At 40.8% G+C, this 17,899-nt stretch overlaps 2 protein-coding genes across 2 annotated transcripts; both read left to right on the forward strand.

The window, feature by feature from the left end:
• Positions 1-5,699: 5,699 nt before the first annotated feature.
• On the forward strand, positions 5,700-6,268 carry LOC134376797 (Golgi apparatus membrane protein TVP23 homolog B-like). Its single transcript, XM_063095321.1, is given in 2 exon segments — positions 5,700-5,943; positions 5,946-6,268. Coding segments are annotated over 2 exon segments (567 nt in total).
• Positions 6,269-14,491: 8,223 nt separating this feature from the next.
• On the forward strand, positions 14,492-16,568 carry PATE3 (prostate and testis expressed 3). The gene is made up of 3 exons (XM_063092790.1): positions 14,492-14,540; positions 15,815-15,937; positions 16,444-16,568. The coding sequence occupies exons 1-3, from the start codon at positions 14,492-14,494 to the stop codon at positions 16,566-16,568; spliced, it is 297 nt and encodes a 98-aa protein (XP_062948860.1).
• The last annotated feature ends 1,331 nt before the right edge of the window (positions 16,569-17,899 follow it).

The raw sequence follows: 17,899 nt of genomic DNA on the forward strand, positions 1-17,899 counted from the left end.
TACCAAAAATATTGTACCCAGCAACTCTTTCCTTTAGAAATGAAGGAGATAATGACTTTCCCAGAGAAGCAAAAGCTCGAAGAATTTATTACCACCAGATCTGTCCTATAGGAAATGCTAAAGGAAGTTTTTCAAATGGAAGCAAAGAGGCACTAAGGTGCAACAGGAGAACATCTGAAGGTATGAAACTCACTGGTAAAGTACTTGACAACTCAGTAGTATATTCAAATACTGCAAATGTGAAGCATAAACCACTAATATCTCTAGCAGGAAGGCTAACAGAGAATTAGTAAAAAATAATAACTACATTAATTTGTCAAGAGTTAGGTCACATAAAAAGAGGTAAACCAGAAAACCAAAAATTGAAATGGCAGGGGGCAAAGGGGAACAGAGATCAAGTGTAGAATTTATTTTTTGGTATTTTTATTATTCATTTCTATGTTTATTTGCTTTCTGTTTTTTTCTATCTTCACAATCAAAGTTAGCCTAAACTAAGTTGTTATAACCAGAAAATGTTTTTTTCTAAGCATTATGATAACCACAAAGTCAAAACCTTTGAGTGATCCACCAAAAATAAAAAGCAAGAAATCAAAACATACTTCTAGAGAAAATTTCCAAATCACAAAGGAAAACAGCAAAATAGAGAGAGAAGAAGAAAAAACCTCCAAAAAATTAGAAAACTAATAATGAAATGGTAGTGGTTAGACCTTATTTACCGATAATTACCTTAAATGTAAATGGACTAAATTCTCCAATTAAAAGACTGTGTGATGGAAAGACTGGGTGAATGGATTAAAAAAAAACATGACCCAACTATATGCTGCTTACAAGAAACTCACTTCATGATTAAGGACATGCATAGATTAAAAGTGAACAGATGGAGAAAGATATTCCATGCAAATGGAAACAAAAAGAAAGCAGAAGTAGCTATACTTATATCAGATAAATTAGACTGTAAATCAAAAGCCGTAAAAAGAGACAAGGAAGAACATTATATAATGACAAAGTGGTCAATCCACCACAAGGATCTAACAATTGTAAATTTACATGCACCCATCATATGCACACCTAAATATATAAAACAGATATTAATAGACCTAAAGGGAGAGTTAGACTCTACTACAATAATTGAAGGGGACTTTAGCACTCCCCTGTCAGCAATGGACAGATCCTCTGGATAAAAAATCAACAAAGAAACAGCAGAGTTAAATAGCTTTTTAGACCATTTGCACCTAATAGACATCTCCAGAACATTCCACCCAACAGCAGCAGAATACACATTTATCTTAACAGCACATGAAACATTCTCCAGGATAGATTATATGAAAGGCCACAAAAAAGCCTCATCAGAGTTTTAAAAAGTATCTTTTCTGACCATGATGTGATAACACTAGAGATCAACAACGACCACAACAAAATTAGAACCCTATAGGAATACATGAAAATTGAACAACATACTCCCGAACAACTATCAGGTCAAGGAAGAAATTAAAAATGAAATCTGAAATTTCTAGAGGTAACAAAATGCAAGGCAGAAATCAAGGAATTAGAAAAAAATAGACTATTAATGAAATCAGAAGCTACTTCTTTGAGAATATCAATAAAATTCATCTACTGATTGGAAAAAAGACAGAGAAGCCACAAATTGCCAATATCAGTTCTGGGAGAGGTGGCAGCACTACAGATTCTACAGATATTTTAAAAAATAAGAGAATGGTATAGACAACTGTATTAGTCTGTTTTGTGCTGCTATAACAGAATACTAAAACCAGGTAATTTATAAAGAACAGAGGCTTATTTGGCTTATGATTCTGAGACAGCTACATCTGGCATGGGCCTCAGGCTGCTTCTACTCATGGCAGAAAGTGGCAGGCAGCTGGTGGGTACAAGCAGATCACATGGCGAGAGGAAGCAAGAGAGAGGGGGGGAGGGGAGGTGCCAGGGTCTTTTATACAAACAGCTCTCATTGGAACTAACAGAGCGAGAACTCACTCACTAATCCCTCCACCTAGCAAGAACATTAATCCATTCGTGAGGGATCCGCCCCCATGGCTCAAACAGCTTCCAGCACTGCCACATTGGGAATAAGATTTCCACATGAGTTTTGTGGTGATAACATCCAAACTCCATCATTCTGCCCCTGGCTTCCCAAAACTCATGTCACTCTCACATGCAAAATACAATCATTCCATCCCAACAGTCCTGAAAGTCTTAGCTTTCCCCAGCACCAACTTAAAATTCCAAAGTCCAAAGTCTCATCTGAGACCAAAGGCAAAACTCCTTCCAGCTGTGAACCTGTAAAAATCAAAATCAAATTTATCTACTGCCAAGATACAATGGTAGAACAGACATTGGGTACATGTTACCATTCCAAAAGGGAGGAATAGGCCAGAAGAAAGGAGAAACAGGTCCTAAACAAGTCTGAAACCCAGCAGGGCAGACATTAAATCTTAAAGCTCCAAAATAATTTTCTTTGACTCTAAGTTCTGCATTCTGGACACAATGGGGCATCTGGGCCCCCAAAGCCTCAGGCAGCCTCACTCCCACAGCTCTGCCAGGAACAGCCCATTGGGCTGCAGTGGTGCCTGTGGCTTTTTCAGGACAGTGTTGCCTATTGCCAGTGGCCTTACAGATCTGGGGTCCTGGCAGCAGCCCCGCTGCCTTGGCTCTACTAGACACTTTCCTGGTGGGGGCTCTCTGTGGGGGCTGTGACCCCACTTTCCTGCTTGGCATTGCTCTAGTAGATGGCCTCTGCAGTGGCTCTGCCCCTGAGGCAGGTCTTTGCCTGGGCCCCCAGGCTTTTCCATACACCCTCCTAAATATGGGTGGAGGCTCCCAAGCCTCCACTGCTCTCATGTCCTGCTGGTCTGCAGATTTAACACAACGTGGATGCCACCAAGGTTTCAGGTTTCTACTCTCCAGAGCTGTTGCACAAACTACACATGGGGCTGTCTGAAGGAGGGCTGTGCTGCTGGGATGCAGGGAGCAGGTTCCCAAGGGCAGCTGTGCCCTAGGTATGTCCTCTGGGACAACTCAGTCCTTCTAGGCCTCAGGGTCTGTGATGGGTGGGGCACCCTTCCAGACTTCTCAAATGCCTTTAGGGCATTTTCCCCATTGTCCTGGGTATTAGCATCTGGCTGCCTCACCACCAAGCTAATGTCTTTAGTAACCAGTTTATATGGTTCACCTTTGCATTTTCCTCCAGCTCTCCACTTCTCTACCACATGGCCAGGCTGCAAATTTTCCAAATATTTATGCTCTGCTTCCCTTTAAATTCTGGCTTTACATCATGCCTTTGCCACAATAACTCAGAGTAGGCTGTTAAAAGTAACCATGCAGCTTCCTTAATGCTTTGCTGCTTAGAAATTTCTTCTGCCAAATGCTCTTGTTCAAAACTCCTAAGCTCCAACTTCCACAAAGTCCAAGGGCATGGACACAATGCAGCCAAGTTTCTTGCTGTAGTGTAGCAAGGGTTATCTTTTGTCTGATTCCCAATACGCTCCTCATTTCTATCTGAGACCTCATCATCTGCATGGTCTTTACTGTCCACATTTCTATCAGCATTCTGGTCACAACCATTTAGCCAGTCTCTAAAATGTTCAAACAGTCTCTCATCTTTTTGTATCCTAAGTCCTCCAAACTCCTCCAACCATTGCCTACTGTCTAGTTCCAAAGCTGCATCCACATTTTCAGGTATCTGTATAGCAACACCCTACTCCTCAGTACCAATTTTCTGTTTTAGTCCATTTTGTGTTGCTGTAACAGAATATCTAAAACCAGATAATTTATACAGAACAGAGGTTTATTTGGCTTATGATTCTGGGACAGCTGCATCTGGCACAGGCCTCAGGCTGCTTCTACTCGTGGCAGAAAGTGGCAGGCAGCTTGTGGGTACAAGCAGATCACATGGCGAGAGGAAGCAAGAGAGAGAGAGGGAGGGGAGGTGCCAGGGTCTTTTATACAAACAGCCCTCATGGCAACTAATAGAGTGAGAATTCACTCATTAATCCCCCCAACTAGGGAAAGCATTAATCCATTCATGAGGGATCCACCCCCATGGCTCAAACAGCTTCCAGCACTGCCACATTGGGAATCAGATTTCCACATGAGTTTTGGTGGGGACAACACATCCAAACTCCATCAACAACTTACCATCATGAAATTTAACAATTTAGGTAAAATGGACAAATTTCTTGAAAGTCACAAACTACCAAAGCTCAATAAACAACAAATAGATAATCTGAACAGTCCTATATCTATCTAGAAAATTGTATTTGTAGATTTTAAAACTTCCTACAAAGAAAGTTCCAGGCCCAGGTGGTTTCACTGGAGAATTGTACCAAAAATTCAAGGAAGAAATAATAGCCACTCCATGCAAAAATTTTTCATAATATTCAAGAGAAAAGGATAATTTCCATTTGATTTTGAGAAACCAACATTATTCCAAAACCAGAAAAAGACATTACAAGAAATGAAAACTACAGATCAATGTGAAATGTAGTTGCAAATGTCCTAAGTAAAATTTTAGCAATTTAAGTCCAATAATATAAAAGAGAAAACACAACATATTCAGGTCAGTTTTATCCCAGAAATGCAATATTTGTTTTATATTCAAAAATCAATCAATGCAATTTACCATATTAGCAAACTGAAAAGGAAAAAACACATGACCATCTCAATAGATTCAGAAAAATCCTCAATAATGAAAAAATAAAAAAGTCGGCTTAAAAAGGGCAAAAGATTTGAACAAACATCTCATGACAGAAGTCATACAGAAGGCAAATAAGCACATAAAAGGATACTCAACATCATTAATCATTAGGGGAATACTAATTAAAACCACTTCACACCCGTTAGGAAAGGTAAAATTAAAAAAACTGACCACACCAAGGATTGGTGAGAATGCGGAGCAAGTAGAACTCTCATATACTACTGGTGGGAATATAAAATGCTACCTCTACCACCACTCTGGACAACAGTTTGGTATAAGTTAAAATTACATTCATCATTTGATCCAGCTATTTCAATCCTAGATAACTCCTCAAGAGAAAAAGCAAAGTGTATGTTTTTGTCTTGGAAGACAAAAAAGATTGTAGAAATTTTCTAGATTAAAGGAAGCTAAAAAGACATGACAACTAAATGCAATGCCCGATCCTAGGCTGGTGTTTATTCTCAAGGGGAAAAAATATTATATAGGATATTATTGGGTCAAATGACAAATTAGAATATGAGTGATAAGACTAGATAAAAGTATTGTATCAATGTTAAATGTACTGAAGTTTATAACCACACTGTGGTTGTGTGAGAGTATCTCTATTCTTAGAAAATAAATACTATAAATATTCAAGTATTTTTAAGAGATCTAGAGCCATGGTGTATGTGACTTACCCTCACTGGTTGAGAAAGTGGGGAGAGAGGTTGCAGGGAGAGGGAGAAGGCAAGCAATGGTAAAGCAAATGGGGTTCAGTGTGGACAGCAGGTGAATCTGGGTAAAGGATAAATGATATCCTTTGTATTATTTTTATTTTTGCAACCTGTTCCATAGGTTTAAAATAATTTCCTAATAAAAGGTAAAAAAAAAATTTTAATTCCAAAAATAGCAGCTGCTTTGTCTTAAGATAAAGCATTCACCTTTGACTATGTACTACATGTCAGACACAATTTACACCAGAAAATAAAACACTGGGTGCAGGGCCACCATGTTGCAGCAGGACAGTAATGATGACACTGAAGATATTTCACTGTTTGATGTGGAAGAGGAGACAAATAATAGGCCAAAAAAATCCCAAATCAGACATCCATTTTTCCATTTATTCTTTCAAGTCAGTGCAATTATAGTCTATCTTCTCTGTGAATTGCTCAGCAGCAGCTTTATTGCCTGCATTGTGACAATTATCTTGTTGTTGTCATGTGACTTTTAGTCAGTAAAGAATGTCACAGGTAGACAATGGTTGGCCTACACTGGTGGAATCATATTGATGAGGGTGGAAAGAGCCATTGGGTGTTTGTGTCCAGGAAGGCATCTACTCAAGAGAATAAAAGTGTTTCAGAGGCTGAGTGTAGAATCTTTTGGCCAGGGCTTATTGCCTGTGTAGTGCTGTGGGTGGTATTTGCCTTCAGTGCTCTCCTCTCCTTCAGAGTGAAGTGGTTGGCAGTAGTTATCATGGGTGTGGTGCTCCAAGGTGCCAACCTATATGGTTACATCAGATGCAAAGTGGGTAGCAGAAAGAATTTAACCAGCATGGCTACTTCGTATCTTGGAAAGTAGTTTTTAAGACAAAACACTGGAGAGGATCAGAGTTCTTGAGTAGAGAGAGGGAGCTTATGAGTTCTGTTACACTGGGGAACAACTGAAGAGATTCTTGGCCCTGAACATTTTAGAGCTCAGTCCATGTTGCAAAGGGGAGTCTTGGGTTTGTTTTTCCACTGAAAAACTTTATTTAAAAAAAAAAAAAAGTAGTTTTCATATTAAGTTTTTATTTTCTTTCTGGCAGTTGGGGCTAGAAAGTATGGTGTCACTAGAAACACTGTCAAAATTTATTTTATGGTGTACATATATATGCACATAGTCATGTAATATCAGTATATCCCAAATTAATGAAATTTTGTGTTCATTTACATATGTAATAGAGACCTTTGCATTTTGATCCATAGAACATAGGAGGATGTTCTTAGTCTGTTTCAAAACTCTATGTGTTTACATATTATTTCTGTAGATTATTTTCAGAAGTAAGTTTTGCATCCATGGTAAGAGTGAGTACTTTGGCTTATGTATAAGTTAGAAATAATTGTTAATTTTAATAAACAGTGAACTTTTTTTTCTTAGACATAGACAAGCAAGTAAAAGCCAAATTTGGGCCAGTGGTGTTAAATAGTTTCTAAAATTTTGTTTATTTTTATTTGTAACAAGTCATTTACTTAAGTCCCAATTAATATAAATGGAGTCATCATAGTTTATGTTTAAGGGCTACCCAGAGATTGCTGTGGTTCTATTCACAGAAAGGATAGCCAGGTTTTGCTTTGGAACTATCTGGAAGCTCCTCAGTGGTCCTTAAGCTAATAAAATCTATCTTTTACCACTAAAAGAGTATTATTCTTATGTCATAATAAGAATAATCATTTAAATAGTTGGCATAATAAATGCATGAAAGACATTTTATTTGATGAATCTATTTTTTTCTTTTTTTTGCTATAAGGGCAGTATTGCAAATCATGAATTTGTATTAATGATCATTCTTCAAACAAAGCAATATTTGTGACTGTAAACCAAACCAGTCTGTAAACAATTGAAGGCATCTGTAAATTCTGTTGTAGTTACTGTAAACTTTGTTGGAGTCTTTTAATCAGCAAATTATCTTGTGAATATATTTATACATTGTTAAAATTTTTTATATGTGTTTTGTTTCATTGAATAAGTATCTTTACTTGACTGATAGCTGTGAAGGTGCATAACTTTATATTTGTATGAAACTCTACTGCTTAAAAAACATTTGACATGTGTAATGTCATTTAACCCTCATGACAAATATGTGATACCTTAGATGATGAAACTGAACTTCAGGTTATTGAGTGACTTGCCCAAGGAAGCACAGATTACAGCAATATGTGTAGGATATAAAACAGGATATCTACAACATCAGCCCTTCTCCTCTGTGGGTTCTGCATCAGTGGATTCAACCAACCATGGTCTGAAACTATCTGAAAAAAACAAAAGCAAAATGCAACAATAAAAAAAAATTAAGTAAAACAACACAGTAGAACAACTATTTACATAGCACGTACATTGTATTAGGTATTATAAATAATCTAAACATGATTTAAAGGATACAGGAAGATGTGTGTAGGTTACATGCAAATACTATGCCATTTTATATCAGGGGCTTGAACATGGATTTTGGTATCCACAGAAGGACCTGGAACCAATTCCCCACAGATAATGAAGGAAGACTGTATTACAATTGTTAGAGGAATTATTTGTCTATAAATGTCTTTTCCTTTCTTAGGATCATTAATTTATTAAATACTTGTTTGCCGTTTTATATTCAACTATTTCATCTCATGAGAAAAGTTGATGCTGCATTAAAAACATGTTTTTATTTTTTAAAAAAGAAAGAAAATAAAACACTGTAATTCCTTGATTCAACTTTAAAGCCATCAAAATTGAACTGACTTTCAAAAGATTTCTGGATTATTTCCAGATAATCACAGATGTCTCCTTTCAAATTAATTGAAAAAGTACTTTTTAATCTCAGTTCTATCCTGGTAAAGAATATTCCACAGCACTTAAAAGTTTGCAAGAAGGTTGTCCTCTGCCTTCTTCTTGCATATCAGTAGTTTAGCCAAGAAAGCTTTGATTTTTTCAGTAACACCTTAACGATAAGCTCAGGACCTTGAATTGAAACATCGATCTCCTTCAGGTGGTTAAAAGTATCTTTCAGGTAAGCCAGGCCATGATTAAGGTTCAAGTGTTCATTTTCAAAATATTTCAAGAGTAGATTTTCTTTTTCTTTCAGGGAAAAAAAAAAAAGTAAACTTCTCTTATTGGAACGGCTACTTTAAGACTTGTCCTCTTGAAAGCCAGGGAACTTCTAGGTGATAGAGAAGTCTTCTTATTCTCCACAAGCAATACCTTTACAATGTGGTGATTTAGAAACCTGCTTTTGATAAAGCTGAGAGCAGTTTTGTATGATGACAGAACTGTCTTTTAAAGTTGTTTGAACAGTGCTTGTTGTCAGTGCATGTCTGTCGTAAAATGAGATTCCTTTTTCACTAAAGAAGCAGAACTATGTGGTTATCAAACACTGCAGGATCCTGCTCCATCGGCAAAAAGAGAAAAGAAATTTTTGCTTCCGGTCAGTTGTGTATGATAAAATCCCCTTTCTACCACTGCCAAAAAGTTTCTGACTTTTGCAAATTCCAAGAGATTCCTGACATCAGAATTCTTAGATGTCTTGAACATACAGAGAGCAAACAAAACCCAAAGGAAAAAGAGGAACTGGTGATTTTGAAAGATGCCTTTAGTTTCATCCAACTGTAAAATGAAGGACAGTGGCAAAAGTGCCGGTTCCTTGAGGACTGCTTCCGATTTTGAAGAAAATGTCAATGATTCCATTTGCCTCGGAAAATGGTTCCTCTGTTGCCATCCACAAACCAGTTCTAACCAAGTTTACTGAAGTTTGGCCCGTAAGGTAGAGCTTCTATCATTTAGCAAGCTGATAAAATGTATGAGAAGTCCCAAGAAAGGGGTTTTGTAAAATGGCAAATCTTGTGATTTGAAGGATGAAGAAGAATTGTGCCAACTTTGTCAAATTGAGCTTTCTTATCTGGAAAAACCCACATCCTGAGTTGAAGTTTCAGGACAGACAGAAGTAAGATGCTCTTCTATTCTGTCTGGCTTTGCACGTCCATTCCCAATGATGTTTCCACTCAGATAAAACCATGGTGACCTTGGTGTCCTAGCAAGTCTAAAGATGCAACTGAGACCATTTAATTCCTGATCTTTTGCTTATGTCTTTTGGTAATAATGTCTCAGACACTGCTAATACTCTTGCAGTTTGTTGACAAAGTTCAACAGAAAAGGAAATGATTCATATCAGCTGGAAGTTAATGAAAACTAAAAATATAAATTTTTCTATCATATTCATGGACCTGGTAAACTAAGAGGATCCAGGACCTAGTATCAATAAAACATAACTCAGGAATGGAGATAAGGTACTCAGAAAACTCTGATACTCAAATGCATCAATCAGTCCATAAATGGTCCTGAAAGGGCTTTTCGCGACTTTTTATTATCCATTGCGACTTTTCATCTGAAGCATCATGTTAACAGCAATAGGGTAAATAAAGACTGAATTTAAGTGGTAGCAATCTAGGCTTGAGCTGCAGCTTTGCTTTTATCCAGACACTTTGCCACAAGGTTGCTGTGCAGGCCCCACGAGATGATCTGTGGGAGCAGCTAGCCTCGTGTGTGGCACGTGGTAAGCACTCGATAAATCTTGGTTATGTTCTCTTTTTCCTTCCCCTCTTTCCCCACCGGCAACTAGAGTGGGATGGGCAGGATGTGTGTTCTAAGTGTTTTCTCTGAGCCATGCAAGCAGGCACCCTTCACCAGATTATTTTAAAGTGTCATTATCTCTCACCCCAGTCTCCATATACACTCTGGAAAACGAGTGCTGCCCCAGGGAACCAAAGAACAAAGCAGCCAGATCCCTGACTCTATGCTAACGTCCATTCCCCCAAAACAAAGGGCAGCATTCAGAAGCACAAGTTAAGAGTACTTCTCATCTGTGATATCACCAAGATCTCAGTCACCCACCCCAGAGCCAAGACAGACCATGAACAAGAGCACACAATGTTCTGCTTTCTCCTCCACAGAGCAGGGCAAATGGCACCCATGCTAAGGAGAGGGCCTTCTAGGGATGGGGCACATTATTTGTGTGCTGTGCCCAATGACCCAGTGGCATTGTGGATAGTGGTGCCAAGAAGAGTGCCAGGCACTTCAGAAGAACAGAACTTGGTACCCATCCTCACGATTTGTGTCATGGAACCATAAAATGTTAAAGTTGTAAAGGGCCCTAAAAGTAATTGAAACGTAATATTGCAGATAAGTGACTAACTAGAGATGCAATGACTGACATAGTGATCAACCACAGGTCTCAGACTCCCAGGGAAATGCTCTTTCTGTTTTCCACATACCACACTACAACTTTTTCAAAAAAATTTTTATTGAATCATAATTGAGTACACATATTTATTTTGGGGGCTCAACGTTGACATATGTTGATCAAATCAATAATACTAGCATATATATTGTTACAAATCATACTTATTCTTTATGCCCCTTGTCCAATCTCTCCCTGTCTCCCTCTCCCTCCCCCCTCCCACCTCTGATAACCCTAGATTTCTTCTCTCCATCCGAAAGAGTAATGGTTACTCTGTTGATTTGTTGCCTAGATGATCTGTCCAATGCTGAGCGGTGTGTTCAGATCCCCCAATATTATCATAGAGCAGATGTTTCTTCTGTCACTCTGGAATGGGCTTTGTAGAGAGAGACATCCCCTTCTTTTCTTTGGTCTCTGCTGATGACTCTCCTTGTGTCAATGCACTCCAGTGGCTGGTGGACCATCTGCGTGGTGGTTGTGGCATCTTCTTTCATGGCAGCCTTGCTTATCGTGGTGGCTGTGGTGGGACACCCACACGGAGGTGATGTCTTTGGCATGCTCCTTGGTGCTGGCAGTGTGCCTGGTTGTGTGGGGCAGTCCAGTCCCCGGCTCCATACCTCAGGTCCCCTGGTGGCCCTGAGGTGCTGGTAGTGTACCTGGGCCAGAAGTAATTTTTTGTCCTTTGCTTACTTCTAAAATGAGGGTACTTCCTGTGGGGACCAGTACTTGAGCTGTGTGGTTGAGCTAAATTGCTGCTTTACTGCTGGTTCCCTAGGAAAGGCTGTTTGTGAAGCTCAGGTTTTAATGGTTGACTTTGTAGGTACTTATGGCTCTCCAGAGACCCAGTGCACCTGGGTTGTGCAGAATCTCTGATCTGGGTCTGAGTCTTTTCATCAAACTGCACCCCATGCAATTCTATATTCCTGACCAGTCTGCTCTGAGTGGTCCTTCTCTGATTGGAGTGCCAGTCAGCCATCCTTGCTGTGCCCCAGTGTTCCCCTGGTGGGCCCATCTCCCCCACCACCCATGCTGCAAACACTTACCATGGGATGAGCCATGCACTGGTCCCTTGTGATGACTCACTGGCCTCTGAGTGGCTCCTTTTTTTCAATTGTTAAGGTTCCTCACTCCTATGTGAGTCCAGGAGCCCTATTAGTGGTCCTACTGGCTTGGGGGCTGCCAAGGCCCTCTTCTCCCCTGCTGCCTGCAAGCAATTTCATCTGGAGGCACAGCTGCAGCTTTTGCTGGCTCCTATTCCATGTGCTCAGCAGCTCCAGCTTTAAAGCAGCCACAGCATGGAATGGTTGGAGTGGTTTTTTTTCACTCTCTCGTTGTGGCTTCTCCCACCTTCATGCACTCCATAGGTCTCTCCTCCTCTTCCCCTGAGCTCTAGTGGCAATCAGCTTGGCTGTTGTTGAATTTTACAGTTGTAAATTGGTTTATTTGTGGGAGAGAGTGATACTGGGGACTGTCTATTCTGCCATCTTGACTTTGCTACTTCTGTTAATAGGTTTCTAATGCCCGTCCTCTCCTACCTTATGATAAAGAAAGAAAGCAATTGTTTACAAGACAAAATTTGATGGATTAGGTACTGTGGAAAGATGAGGATTAGGCCAGAGGATGCCAATATTTGGATGCAAAATTCCTGAATTCTAACTAGGAATAATTCAGTAGACTGGACATTCTAAACTCCATGGGCCTTTCAGAAAGCATCTGCCAAAGAAAACCTTGAAAGGTGAAGAATAAAAACTGTGCAAATCATCTGCACTTTAACCTGGACTGTCTGCTTCCTGTGCTCTGATTCTTGTGTCACTCTCTATCTTTAAACAGAGGATAAAGCACAGAAAACAAGTGAGGAATGAAATGCCATGAGAGTCTGGTAAACCTGAGCCCCAAAGGCTCAGGGGTTTGCCCTTTGTATAAATAAGCCTGGGAATTTTCTGAAAAATGCCATCCACTTCCAAACATCCTTTCCTGAAATATGGTAGAATAGAAAACTAGAATCAAAGACATCACAACCTTAACTCTCCATTCTCAAATCACTTCTTTCCAGACAACCAATTGCCTTATGTCTAAGTCCCTGAGTCTTCTGGCTCAGTTCTTAGGCAAAGATGGACTCCACATTCTGGCTCATCTCAGAAGAGAAACATTGTACATTTTATGGCATTTGACTGAAGACCTTATTTCACTCGATCTTCATTTGATGTCTAGAAATGTCAGACAATATGTTTTTCTGAGGTCAGCAAGAAAAACAGCATAAAGGACTCCGAGCCAAACTTTATCTAGCAAGAACGTTTACTCCAGCAAACCTGGAGGGGAAACTGAAAGATCAGTGTTCTGCCCTTGTACAGACTAGCAGAGGCTTTCTATGGTTTGTCTGGGATGGGGTTGGGCAGTTATTCTGAGCACTCAGCATTCCACAATGGCTTAGTGTTTCTTTTTTGTTTGTTTGTTTTTCTTTTCTTTTCTTTTGTTTTTGCTTTGTACAGGATGTTTTTATTGGAATTCACCAGCATGAAAGAAAGGTAAGAGATAGGGGAACAAGGTGAGTTGCACCAGACATTCTTTTTGTGTGTGTGTGTGACTGGTAAGGGGATTGTAACCCTTGGCTTGGTGTCATCCACACCGCACTCAGCCAGTGAGCGCACTGGCCGTCCCTATAAAGGATCCGAACCCGTGGTGGGAGCGCCGCTGCGCTCCCAGCGCCGCACTTGCCCAAGTGAGCCACGGGGTTGGCCCACACCAGACGTTCGTATAGGAACATACCAGCCTTGAGGAAAAGGGAGGGGGTAGAGGGATAGGGTGAGGGAGTAGCAGATTTTCTTAGGTTAAGCTGACTGTGAGGCCAAATGTTTATGATGAACATATTGCTCACATTGATGACATTAAAACAGTTTGGTATAGAATATTTCTAGTGTCTCTGGCCAAAGTACCATCAGCTGACTGGCAAGTTTAGGAGACTTGCAATGCCAGGATCTGTCGTAGTCATGGGAACCTTAACTGAGGCAGCTTTCGTAGAGACAGACACCTAAATCATGGACAAAACTAGCCAGACTCAAAATAGAAATTTGCTAAAGATCAAGCTGTGGGATAATTCTCGGGGAGATTTCACAGCCCCACAAAGTAAGCGGTGGCTGGCCTCGGAGGACATATTTCTGATAAGGTGAAAGAGTTCTGGGCTGAGAATCAGAAGTTCCAAGTTGGAGGCACAGCTTGAGCAGAGACCATCTGTCTTTTCATGTTTTTCACTCTCCTATTCTCACTCATAGTGTGAGGGGCTGGGAGAGCCTGTCTGCCTCACTCACAGCTTTGCTCTCACCCGTGAGACCGTGTCTGGCATATAAAAGCTCTCAATAAATATATGCTGAATGTACAAATAAATCTCAAAGAGGCACTGAATCATGGTCGCAAAAACTGTAGAATGAGAAAGAATTAGAAAGCCTGACTTTGAGTACTGGCACAATCAGTCAATAGCTATGTGACCATGGATAAGATTCCGGACTCACCAAACCTAATTTTCTCCTCTGTGAAATTGGGACAGGAATAATAATACACCACTATGTTCATAATATTTACTAGGATAAAGATTTCATGTTTAAAAAAAAGTTAGCTCAGTGCAAATCCCAACATTTACTAATTATCATTCTCTGCAGTGGGGAGGACCGCCAATGAACTTGAGCTCCAGGAGAACATCTTGTGTGACCGACTCCCCTTAGGCATGAATAATCACCAGCCTCAGAAAAAGGAGAAAGTTTCTTCCCCAGAGCCCAAAGACCTGCGCTTGCAGCCAGTGGCTGCTTCTCTTCTGCACTAGAGACTTCTGCATCAGGATGAACAAACACTTCTCGTGGCTCTTCCTCCTCTTCTGCCTCAGTGTGGGTGAGTCCCAGGCCTGAGAACTGGGCTCCATGGACAGGATCTGGGGAGCCCCAGGAAACCTTCAAGGGTGTAGCATGTGTCTGTGCAGGGCTGTACTTTGGCCACGTTTATGGGGAAGAGGAGGCTGGCCTTCGGAGCACTCCCCCTCTGCCTTCTCTGCCAACTTTTCTGTCCTTTTCAAAATTCTGCCATTCTCTCCAGGTGCACAAGCCTCTATGGCTGTCCTTTCCTCCTGCTTCCCCCTCTGTCCCTATCACTCCACATAATCCAAAACCCTAGTAAGATTCTCCTTAGGACATCCTTTCTATTTATAACTCTATGTTCCCTTTGCTGGGAGAGCCGGTGTGTCTATAACAAATAATTTTGTGGTTTGTTTTAGTGCCAGACAATGGCTTTTGATACCCTTTTCAGGGACTTTGTATTACCACAGTAACTGTAGGAGAGGACAGATTGGATGGCCTGGAATCAGACAGATTTGAAAAAAAAGAAAAAATGGCTCAGTCACAGTCTTAAATTTTCTATACCTCTAGCTGCTCATTTGAGAAATGTGGACAATAATACTTGCCTGCAAAGCTTTTGTGAGGATTAAATCAGATAGTTTGAAAGAATTGGGTCCAAATGAGATTCCCAATAAATGCTACCTTCCTTTCTCACTTAAGTGCCCCAGGTGGAGATTTAATTAAAACAAACAAACAAACAAACAAACAAACAAACCCCTTAAACCCGTATTTTGAATAGGTCACCCCACAGAACCTCATAAAGGATTCTCTCTGACTGAGCTACAATCCAGGAGTCCATGGGGCCTTTACATACATTCAGTCTGAAGCTCAAAATAATGGAAAATGTCACATAATAACATTGAAGTGGCAATATACAACACAAAACAATGCCAATGTGAGAAACCCCATAATACTAACACTAGTTTGGGTAAATTATTTTAAAACACTCACCCTCACTATCACACTGACATATCTTACAGCCCTGCCAAGTAGCCCAGGCCAGGATGCATAGCACCATTTTTAAGCAAGAGAAATTGATGACATGGAGGCTAGATTTTTACTCAAATATATCCAGGTTAAATGGGCTAAAGTTGGGACCAGAATATTCTTACTAACACAACGGCATTTTCTTGTCATTACTCTGGGATGAGGAGTTGGTGGGAGTTTCAACCATTTCTCTCCTGAATACATGACCACCAGCTCTTTGTCCACGCACCTGCCTTCTGCAGGTCCTTGCCTCTGCCTGGCCTCACATCAGCTCTGTGCTCTCTCCAGCAGCGAAATCACTGAAGTGCGTCACATGCCACCTCCGCACCCAGGCAGATCGCTGTAGAAGAGGCTTTGGTGTCTGTATTGCTCAGAAGCACGAGGCATGCATGATCTTACAGATCTTCCAGGGTAAGTTAGAGGATTGCGGAGGTGCTGTGCGATTCTTAGAATTCTTAGGAGAGTGCTTCAGCAATTTTACATCCCAAGAGAAAAAGCAATGTGCAGTTCACCCCTGAGCACGGTGGCACAGGTCCCTCTGCATGCAGACAGAAGGGGATTAGGAAAATGAGACAGGAAGCGGGGGGTGGGGGGGATTCTGTATTTCCGGTAAAACTGAGCAAAAAGATTTTGAGTCTGTAGACTCTAAAGCATTAGATCTTCTAACAGGGAAGGAATGAAGCAGCTCCGCAAAGCATTGATGGCTGTCAGAGACCTCAGGCAAACAACCCCTGCAGCTGGCCAGAGATTTCTACATCTCCCTGCCTGGGTGCCTTTGGAGAGTATAAGTGTGGAAGCCATCCTTGCACCTACGCAGTTGCCTGATTAAATTTTCACTGATGACACTAGTGCTGGGTTGACTCGCCTTGGAGAACTTAGATCCCGGGCTTATTTTCTATTCTTCTTTCCTATTACAGATGAAGCTCTTCAGTTATCATATATGGTGTGTCAGCAGTTCTGCAAAGACATGACATTCGATTTCAACAATCGGACCTATGTTCATAAATGCTGCAACTACAATTACTGTAACTACAAAATGTAATACATGACTCGTCTGCCCTCCTGAGGTCTCACTCTAGAATGTCACTGGAGTTTCTCGCTCTTCACTCTCTGCCTATCCTTCCTTTCCTGCCCTGTGTGTCCTGACAGTACGCCTGCTCTCTCTTACACTCAGTGTCACCCTTTGTGGTGCCTTCAGCTTGGCTCCTTCCTTGGTCAGGGGATAATTAATGGTTCTGAACAATGGATTTCTCCTGCTATGGGGACTGGCATTTCCATACTCCAAGAAGTCTGCCCTAAGAGGCCCTGTAGAGTAAAATCTAAGCAAGACCATTCTACAACCTTTTGATTAGCTTTGATAGTTGACATAGCCTAGAAACCATCAGCTAAAAATTTGCAAATATTTTTATCTAAGATTCCCATGTATCTCTACAATGATTAAGCAGAAATAGCTACAAAGTGGGTGGCAGACACTGAAGATTTTCCTTTATTGATCCAAAGTCATTTACACCAGCAGACTGTGCCCACTTCAGACTTGGTCACTGTGATATTCTGGCATTTGCAAACTGCATTCTTAAACACATTAGTAGGAGACAGCAAACAAGGGACTTCCCAGCCTCTATGGCATTCACAGCTCACAAGGAGATGTTATGATTCCTGTCAACTTGTACAATCAAGGTACCTCACAACTTTCTTGTTTTCCTCTTTCTTCCTAATCTCTATGTCTTTCCTGCTTTGCCATCCACCTCCACCGTCACCTCCCCACTTTCCTCATCGCCTCCAAATTGCTACACAAACTCTCCGTGTAGAAGCAGGATGCCCTTCACAGCTTTGCCCAGTGTACCACATGGCCTCTGAGGGATAGAACCAAGGACAGGCTGCTTTTTGGGGTCCCTCAGCTGTGGTACAAAATGGGGCATGCACACTCAAGACCCTTTTGTCCTGGGCAGTTTTCCTGAGTTTGGCAGACAAGTTCACGGTAGATCCAAACTTCTGTTCCTTGCTGGCTATCTGGAAGTAATACATCCATTTCTCATACGTTGTAATGTAATTTCTCATACATCTTGCATGATGGACGTTGAATTGTTTCCAGGTTTGGGCTGTTGTGAACAAAGCTACTGTGAACATCCTGGTGGAAGTCTTTGGTGGACATACACTTTCGTTTATCTTGTGTGGGTAATAAAGAGTGAAATTTATGAGCCAGAGGGTAGAATATGCACAACTTTAAGAGAAACTGCCACATAGTTTGCCAAAGTGGTGGTACCCACATACAGTCTTAGTAGCACAGTACCAGAGTGTCAGTTACTCCTCACACGCCCCATCACCAATTATTGTCAGTCATTTTAATTTCAGCTATTCTAGTACGTGTGAAGT

The sequence above is a fragment of the Cynocephalus volans genome, chromosome 4, assembly GCF_027409185.1.
Source record: "Cynocephalus volans isolate mCynVol1 chromosome 4, mCynVol1.pri, whole genome shotgun sequence".
Classification (NCBI taxonomy): Eukaryota; Metazoa; Chordata; class Mammalia; order Dermoptera; family Cynocephalidae; genus Cynocephalus; species Cynocephalus volans.

Coding starts and splice junctions, on each gene's coding strand:
- PATE3 (XM_063092790.1), top strand. CDS start 14,492: ATGAACAAACACTTCTCGTGGCTCTTCCTCCTCTTCTGCCTCAGTGTG. Junction 14,541..15,814: donor CCTCTTCTGCCTCAGTGTGG/GTGAGTCCCAGG, acceptor TGCTCTCTCCAG/CAGCGAAATCACTGAAGTGC. Junction 15,938..16,443: donor GATCTTACAGATCTTCCAGG/GTAAGTTAGAGG, acceptor TTCCTATTACAG/ATGAAGCTCTTCAGTTATCA.